The 9,348-nt window shown below is 29.4% G+C and overlaps 1 protein-coding gene across 1 annotated transcript; it reads right to left on the reverse strand.

The window, feature by feature from the left end:
- Positions 1–1,182: 1,182 nt before the first annotated feature.
- LOC114733655 (uncharacterized) lies at positions 1,183–2,054 on the reverse strand. The gene has a single exon (XM_028921147.1). The coding sequence runs from the start codon at positions 1,662–1,664 to the stop codon at positions 1,461–1,463; it is 204 nt and encodes a 67-aa protein (XP_028776980.1). The 5' UTR covers positions 1,665–2,054; the 3' UTR covers positions 1,183–1,460.
- Positions 2,055–9,348: the final 7,294 nt, after the last annotated feature.

The following is a 9,348-nucleotide window of genomic DNA, read 5'->3' on the forward strand; positions in this document are numbered from 1 at the left end:
ATCGATTAAAATGTTTTGATTTTACTTAAAGCTTTAATTACATAAAAACATGTTTTTATCATGTAAATTAGAAGAGAACTTGGTTTTCCAATTTTATCAAACTTCAAATTTAAAATTAAAATAATAAAAAGCTAAACTTATTTTTAAAACAACCAAAATTATCACAAAATGTCACCATTACTAAATCATTAAAAAGGACAATAATTATATTTTTAAAATATAAAAATTCATTTAAATTTATATTTTGACATCTATATACATATACATACGTATTACTTTCGCAAGGTTAACTTTTCCTTGACTTGTTCTTGTTGCCACTTCAGTTTTGCGGGTAATTACTTAATTATAGTATATCACATAATTTTTTCCAAATTTATAAATGAATCAAATTAATCTAAATAATAATAAATATAAATAGTTTGAAGTAATTTTTCTACTCTCCTAATTTTTTTTTTCCAAACCTCTTTTGACCTTGATTTGTCATGGCTCAAACCTTCTAGACTTTTCCAATCCCTTCAATAACATTCAATACTTACCTCGCAATATATTATTCAAATAGTTATATTTCTCTTGTCCTTAATATAAGACCCATTTAATTAATTTGATTAGATTAAGAAAGTTAGGTAAATTAGTTAATTTTAATAAAAGTGACACATTTTTCCTAAAACACCATAATCATCTTTCTTAATACCCTATCTCCCTCTTCTACTTGATTATGGTTGAGGGAGTATCCATAGAGGTAATTTAGAGAAAATTAATAAATATAAAAAATAAGTCTTATATTTAGAATCAAAACTAACTTAAGAATTAAGTCCTATATTAAGTATATTAAGTAGTGGAGTAGTACTTTTTGTTTCCGCAAACGTAAATAGTTATCAATAGAACTTCTTCTCCCACAAGTCCCGTGAGGATTCACGGAACTATTCAATTCAATTAAATGTTCACACAATTTGACACCGTCCATTATGGCGGCTCGCACCCAACAATATCCTTAACCTTGAACTCATTCACACTTCTCAAAAGTTGTTTTTACTCCATAATTAATTAATTATCACATACTTCACCAAACTATCTCATTAGAAACCCAAACTCTTTCGCCAAATGAAAGAAAATTCTCAGTTGACTAAAAATTCTCAGTTGACCAAACAAGGAAAAGAAGGGAGAGCCAAATGAAACTGCAAATTCAGGAACAAACCAACCAACCCAGATTTCATTCATCAGCAGAAAAACGATTCCTTTCTGATTATAGTCAGAACATTGTATTATTCCGTCCAATGGCTCATATGAACATTGAAGAGGAAACACTCAAGATAGAAGATTACTCGACGGAGGAAGCAAAAATTGAAACAAGACCAGAATATCCCAGAAACGATGAATTAACAACAGGAATTAACGTGGGGAAAAAAAAAAAAACTATGTACAGGAATCAAGATCTCTGCATCAAAACCCTGTTGATGAATCTACCTGGTGTTTGTGCAGAGCATACAATCCATGAGTCTTGACCAAGCTATGCGGACACGTGGGTACATCCTATTGGAGTAAATTCTTGATTCTCTCAGAATCTCTTCCATGACTTCCACGAACGTGGTTAGGCTCCTCACTGGAGGAACATACAGAGTCAGAGGAACCGCAGAGAAAGCCACTGTGAAGAACAGCTGGAGCATTTTTGTTTCTGTTTTCTCGGATCTTTCCAACAACAAAAAAGCTCAGATCTTTCCAACTTTGATCCAAAAGGGTATTCGGATTTGAAAATCTCTTTCCCGTTTATGAAGGCCCAAGACGAATATATAAGTTCAGAGAGAGAGGGGGAAGTTCAGAATTCAGAATTCTGGGTTCTGGGATTTGAGGTAACCCAACAAGACAAAGATGAAATTTTGGTAGGAATAAAGTCGGAATTCTCAATTGGAATATGAATTTGTATGTCTGTATTGTGTGGGATGTATAAGTATTTGGTAGTTAGGGAGAGAAGATGGAAGATGATGAAGAGGAGAGAGGAGAAGGAAATTCTGGAAGGCAGAAGAAGATGGAGGAGAGTTATCTCTAATGACCGAAAAAATAAATGCTCAGAAGAGAGATTTATTATTATATGAAAAGTTAACAGGAGAGGGATGGTTGGCGGATAAAGGTGGGGCAAATGTCATGAGCAGAGGGGGACCTTGGGACTCTATGGGGTCAAGCTCAGAGGTGGGGCTTCCTTAATTATTATTTTCTTTTTTTAAAATAATTATTTATAGATAAAATTAATAAGTTTTATTTTTATTGTAATTTAAAATTAAAGATTTTTGAATAACAAGATCTTCATATTGATAAAAAGATATGAATCCATACTAACAAAATATTAGTTCAAATAGCAAGTAATCTCATTTTCTAAGAAGAAGAATACAAACTCAAATCTCTAAAAATATATTTGAGTCAGCTACTTTGAGCACCAAAAAACAATATGAATCCACTTCTCTGTAGATATTGAGCATCAACCATTCTCTTACAAAGTAAATCTATTTACTATCATTTTTGTTTCATTTTTTAATCTAGATACAAGAGAAAGACAAACACGGACACTAATTAGGAGGATAATTCAAATTTTCTCCAGAGTGAAAACTATAAATATTAAGGTAAAAAATATTTTGAATTCTTTTAACTGATTTAAATCTAGAAATTTAGATGGTTCAGATCCAAATATTAAATTCTGGTTTTAAAAAAATCTGAATATTAATTTTCTTTCTTAATTAACAATTTAGACCTTAAGATTGAAAATTCATTTTCATTCTAATTATACCTAATTTAAAAAAGAATCATCAAAGGAAAATGCATTTGAATATTTTTCAGCCTTAAAAATTTTGAAAATTCAAAAAAATTCAAAGCGTTAATTTTTCTTTTTAAATTTCAATCTCAATTAGGAGAAATTCAGATTCAGAATGCTAGCTGGGGGAACATGGAGTGCATTGTCCCACTGTAATGGCACATGGAGCATATGATGTGAGACATGATGGCTCAAAGGATAGAAAAAGGTGCAATAATCACCGAAAACTTAGACATTAGTTAATTAATTAATCAAGTTATTTTGACGAAAATACCATAATTATTTACTGACTTAACCCTTAATAACAAGGACTGGCCATCACATCTTGATTTTGTTTACATTTGCGCTGCTTGTCAGTATTTACTTATATTTGTTCCATTTTCCTTTCACCATCAATTGTAATTTTGTCAAGGAATTTTCTAATATCCGTCTTTACCGAAGTAGGTTGGATTTTCAAAAAAAATTGTAAAAAGTGTAGATGCGTTAAGGAGATGCCTATCATTAAAATCACTCATGACTTATAATTATCTTCTTCTTTTTTTCTAAAAATCATTTTATAAGTATTTATATTTTTTTCTTAATTTTCAATTCAGCATTTATATGTTTTTTAATTAAATATTTTAACTTTACTCTACTAGCATGGTTAACTTCTATAATTTTGTTCTTTTAGCAACATTAATCTGAGCTAACGGTTAATGTATGAGCACCAAAATAAAAATTAAAGAGAAATGTAGTTACATGCAAAATAAATTTTCTTATTTTTTTTTGAAAGTGGTACATTAAACTTTTTCTCCAAGTAATATACCCAGCGTTCATTATGCGTTATTAATATGTTTGGGGATGAAATGTTATTTTTTGAGAAATAAACAAAACAATGTTCTGGAATTTTATATTGATAGTAATAGTTATCTTCTTCATAAAGACACACACATACAAAGATGGTATTTATCTTCTAAAGATAGGGTTGACATTGATAGCTGATAAATTATGTGCCTGTTTGGATTACGGTAGAAATTTCTTATAAGCGCGTTTTATATAAATCGAGACAAAATTCTTTTTATATACTTATCTTATATTTTGTAAATCATTGTTAAAAAAATAATTTATAAGTTACTTATAAGTTATTTCAAACAGTTTCTATATCTATCAACATTTGCCCCACACAAAAAAAAACAAACAAAGGAAGCAAAATTGTGATTGGCGGCTATTATTATTCCATGTCCACATCTGAAAATTGTGATTGGGAACGGAGCCTTTTGTTTCGGGGATGGGAAAAAATAAAAGGGAAAGACAGAAAAAGAAATGCATCTTGTTACCTAGGCTTCTTTCTTTTTTCTTTTTATTTTTGACCTTGTCGTGACATAGGCTTAATGTTACAATTTTTTTTTAAAGAATATTATTGTCCTTCCACTATCGCAAGAGCTACTAAGTTTTTTTTTTTTTTTTGCCTTGAAGCTGCTAAGTATTTTAAACTATGAAGCAATATTGCCATTCAAATATACAATTGTTACCATGTTACTCCTTAAATAACAGAAACTAGTACTACTTCCGGTCCTAATTATAAGAGCCAGTTGACTAATTTGAGAAAATTAAGAAAATAAGTTAAGTTAGTTATTTGTCCTAAATAGGTGTTGTCTTTCCTAAAATATCCTTGCTAATCAAATGTATTGACTAGAACTCTTATTATTAGAAGGGTTACTTTAGAAAAAAAATGTATAAATGTGAGAAATAAAGTGGATTGGGGTTTTATATTTAGGACCAAAATAAAAATCAAATAGGGTCTTATATTAAGGACTGAAGGTAGTATATACTAACGTTGACTTCTAACTTTATAGAGATGAATATGTTGTGGCATTTTTATCTTAGAATATTTATGCAAAAGCAATTGGCATCATATAAAGTTCAACAATGCAAAACAATTGATATCATGTTTATCAACACAAACTCATGATTCAGTTCAATATACTATTCACATTGCAGTACTGATTGTACTATTAAATAAAATTTTAATATTTAGAACTGAATGTAATATATATTAGGGAAAATGACAATAAAATACCACTTGAATTCCAAAAAGACAAATAAGGCACCTAAATAAGCAAAATGACATATAAGGGACTGGGTACCAATCTGGAATTCAGATTTTTGGCCAAAAGACCAAAATGCCCTATCTGAAAGTGAGAGAAAGGAGAGAGGAAGGAGAGAGGAAGACGTTGATGAAATACAGGAAGGAGAGAGGAGGAAGACGCTGATGAAATCGGGAAGAAGAGAGGAAAGAGAGAGGAAGACACTAATTTTCGATGGGTTCCCACAGCTTAAAATATTATTGCCTAGCATTTCTCTAAAAAATTTTGGTTCTGTCTCTGTTCTTCGCATAAAACCATTTTCAGAGAATGTGAAGCTGTGGGAAAGATGAACCTGTGGGAAAGATGAAGCGAAAATAAGAAAACAATGGCAAGCAATTACGTAACGTAACTGCTGTCATATGCCTGCTGGTTTTTGGTAAATCTCATTATGTGAGTGGTAAATTTCACTATACATGTAGTTAATTATGAATTTTACAAAATACATATTGTGATTTACAACTTTTGTAGTGAAAGTGACTACTTTGTTAATGGGTTTTGCAACCTGTTTTCAGGAGATAAACAACTTGTTTGTAAAAACTAATAAAATTTCACGTTAAATTTGACAAAACGTATAGTGGGATTTACAACTTTCATAGTAAAAATGACCACTTATTCAATGGGTTTTGCAACTTGTTTTCAGGGGATGGGCAGCTTGTTTCTAAAAACTAATAAAATTTCATACTAAATTTGACAAAACACATAGTGAGATTTACAACTTTCGTAGTGAAAATGATCACTTCTTCAATGGGTTTTGTAACATGTTTTCAAGGGATTGGCAACTTTTCACTATAAAAGTCGTAAATCTCACTGTGTGTTTTGTAAAATTCAGTGTGAAATTTTATTGGTTTTTAGAAATAAGTTGCTCATCCCCTGAAAAGAGGTTGCAAAACCCATTTAAGAAGTGATCATTTTCACTAAAAAAGTTGTAAATCTCACTACATGTTTTGTAAAATTCAGCATCGAATTTTATTGGTTTTTATAAACAAGTTGCCAATCCCTTGAAAACATGTTGCAAAACCCATTGAAGAAGTGATCATTTTCACTATGAAAGTTGTAAATCTCACTATGTGTTTTGTCAAATTCAGCGTGAAATTTTATTGATTTTTAGAAACAAGTTATTCATCCCCTGAAAAGAAGTTGCAAAATTCATTTAAGAAGTGGTAATTTTCACTATAAAAGTTGTAAATATCACTCTATGTTTTGTAAAATTCAGCAAAGAATTTTATTGGTTTTTAGAAACAAGTTGCCAATCCTTTGAAAACATGTTACAAAACCTATTGAAGAAGTGATCATTTTCACTACGAAAGTTGTAAATCTCACTATGTGTTTTGTCAAATTTAGTATGAAATTTTATTAGTTTTTAGAAACAAGCTGCCCATCCCCTGAAAACAAGTTGCAAAACCCATTGAATAAGTGGTCATTTTTACTATGAAAGTTGTAAATCCCACTATACGTTTTGTCAAATTTAGCGTGAAATTTTATTAGTTTTTACAAACAAGTTGTTTATCTCCTGAAAACAGGTTGCAAAACCCATTAACAAAGTAGTCATTTTCACTACAAAAGTTGTAAATCACAATATGTATTTTGTAAAATTCATAATTAACTACATGTATAGTGAAATTTACCACTCACATAATGAGATTTACCAAAAACCGGCAGGCATATGACAGCAGTTACGTTACGTAATTGCTTGCCATTGTTTTCTTATTTTCGCTTCATCTTTCCTACAGCTTCACATTCTCTGAAAATGGTTTTATGCGAAGAACAGAGACAGAACCAAAATTTTTTAGAGAAATGCTAGGCAATAACATTTTAAACTGTGGGAACCCATCGAAAATTAGTGTCTTCCTCTCTCCTTCCTCTCTTCTTCCCGATTTCATCAGCGTCTTCCTCCTCTCTCCTTCCCGTATTTCATCAACGTCTTCCTCTCTCCTTCCTCTCTCCTTTCTCTCACTTTCAGACAGGGCATTTTGGTCTTTTGGCCAAAAATCTGAATTCCAGATTAGTACCCAGTCCCTTATATGTCATTTTGCTTATTCAGGTGCCTTATTTGTCTTTTTGAAATTCAGGTGGTATTTTGTTGTCATTTTCCCTATATATTATCCACAAGTTATAGAAGTATTCGTCAGTGAAAAATCGGTCAAAAAAATTCGTTAGTGAAAAAAAAACCTATCAATCTTATATATAACCAACACACACATATATATAACATGTGATAACACTATTACTTTCTTGGGGGAAAAAAGACACCACTATTGGCTAAAATAGACTCCTTTTTTACCATTTATTATTTAGTTAGCTAGTCAATATAAACATGCATTATCTTCGGTTCTTAGTATAAACTTCAAATAAATAATTTGTGTATAATAAAAAATTAGTTAAATTAGTTGAAACTAATAAATAGATTAAAAATAAATATTTTCAAATATATTCTTATAATAAATGAGAAAATGAGAGAGCATGTGGTAAATAAGAGAGAATAAATAATTAAAAGCAAAATAGAACAAAAATACACTAAATATTAAGACAAATTTAAATTAAAACTTATAAACCCACAGATGGTCTAGAATTTGAAGCGGCCAAAAGGAGTATAGCATATGACATCATTGCTAATTATTCCTCTGATCTTATTTATAAGATAGGAAGAAGATTTTTCTTAGTCATATTTATAAGCTATCTCATTAAATTTTTAACATAAATATACTATTTTGTTATTTATTTATTACAAGAGATATAGTTACTTTCTCAAAAGGTTTGTTATATTTTAAGAGTTAATATGATTTTAAATTTTTCTTAATCAATATAAAATATGTTAAAAATATTTTATAAATAGAATCAAAAGAGTAATCATTGATGAGTCTTTTCCACTAAATATTTAGTTGGCAAGTCATGTGACACCCTAAACATGATGCTAGTGCAAGATAAGACTTTTTTTTTCCTCATTAAAAAATTTCTAGTTAGCACATTATGTAACACCCTAATAAACCGAAATAATAAGGGTATCAATCATTCCACATTATTGAACTTTAAAAAAAAAGAGAATCATAATGAGGTCCTCAAAAAATAAAATACTCTTTCATTTTTTAATATAAGAACTAATTAATTAATTGGAGTAAATTAATAATATTAGTTAAATTAATTAACAAATATATTGTTTCTAAAACACTTTAAGTATCTTTCTTAATTCTTTTTCTCCTTATCATTCTTCTACTTGATTATTGTTGGAAAATATTAATAGGGTTAATTTGAAAAAATAATAATAAACATCTGAAATAAATCTTACATATAAAACTAATACGAATTCTCTAATTAGATTCTATATTAAGAACATTAGAAGTAATTACCAATAAATCATTATAACAAATGAGTAGTTGTTATTTCATATATTAAAAATTATCATTACATACTGCTGTATTCTCACTAAATAATTATGTTGCCGTATCAGCTGGGGTCAAATGTAATTATCTGGTACACTTGGAGGATGACATCGTAATAATTTTTATATTTAAAGTACGAGATTGTTTCAATGAATAATTAAAGATATCAAGTGCTTCTCACCAAACACTACTCCAACGTCAAAAGCATCCCATTAATTTTTTATTTTCTTTCAAGCGTGGAAAGCGAACATTATTACAAGTGGAATCAAGCTTATGGCCAGTAAGTAGTACACGTGGACCCAAGTGATCGAGATTTATCAGTGTTTTAGAGCCACCAATAATATTCTTTATTTCTTTCTTTGCATTGGCATTTCCGTTGCCATTTCATGACACGTGTCCAGTTTCCGCAATTAAATGTTTCGATTTTATTTTTTCATAATCATAAAATTATTACTAGTATTTTATAATAATTGAAAATGAGACAGACCGTCACAGACGCATACAAATCCTGTGCCTTGCAACTTGCTTATGAACATAAAACTGAATAATAGGATCTATTAATAAATTTTATGAGGTCAAAATCAATTAAAAGCTGTTAAATGTTAAAAGTTTAGCAACTTTTAAAAAAAAAAATCCTTTGATTGGTATAATTATTTGAAAGGAGGAGGATGGAGATGATGGAAAAATCTAAAATATAAAAAAATAAGAATGTTGTTGAAAATATTTTATTAAATTTCACAAAAAATAATTTTTGTACCAAGGACTAAATATTGTGTCGGATGGAGTAACATTTTTCTTTTGTCATGCTAATTGATTTTAAAAAGTCCTTTTTAGATTTCACTGATCAACACATTGAGTTATGTTGAAGCTCTTTTTTAACAATAATTTTTTTTTCATATACCAGACGTTAATTCAAAATTTTAATGACTCACAAAATTTATGTAAATTTACTAAGAGTATCACAACTTATTTTGGAAATTTTTGTGCATGTTTTTGGCCTTTTCCCGTAAATTCTTTTTTTCACTTCTTGTTGTTATTCTTATTC

This window comes from Neltuma alba, unplaced genomic scaffold (assembly GCF_004799145.2).
Source record: "Neltuma alba isolate B1F8T4 unplaced genomic scaffold, ASM479914v2 tig00013022_pilon, whole genome shotgun sequence".
In the NCBI taxonomy this organism is placed as follows: domain Eukaryota; kingdom Viridiplantae; phylum Streptophyta; class Magnoliopsida; order Fabales; family Fabaceae; genus Neltuma; species Neltuma alba.

What these genes read in the sequence shown, in the direction of transcription:
- LOC114733655 (XM_028921147.1), bottom strand. Translation starts at nt 1,664, where the DNA reads ATGCTCCAGCTGTTCTTCACAGTGGCTTTCTCTGCGGTTCCTCTGACT.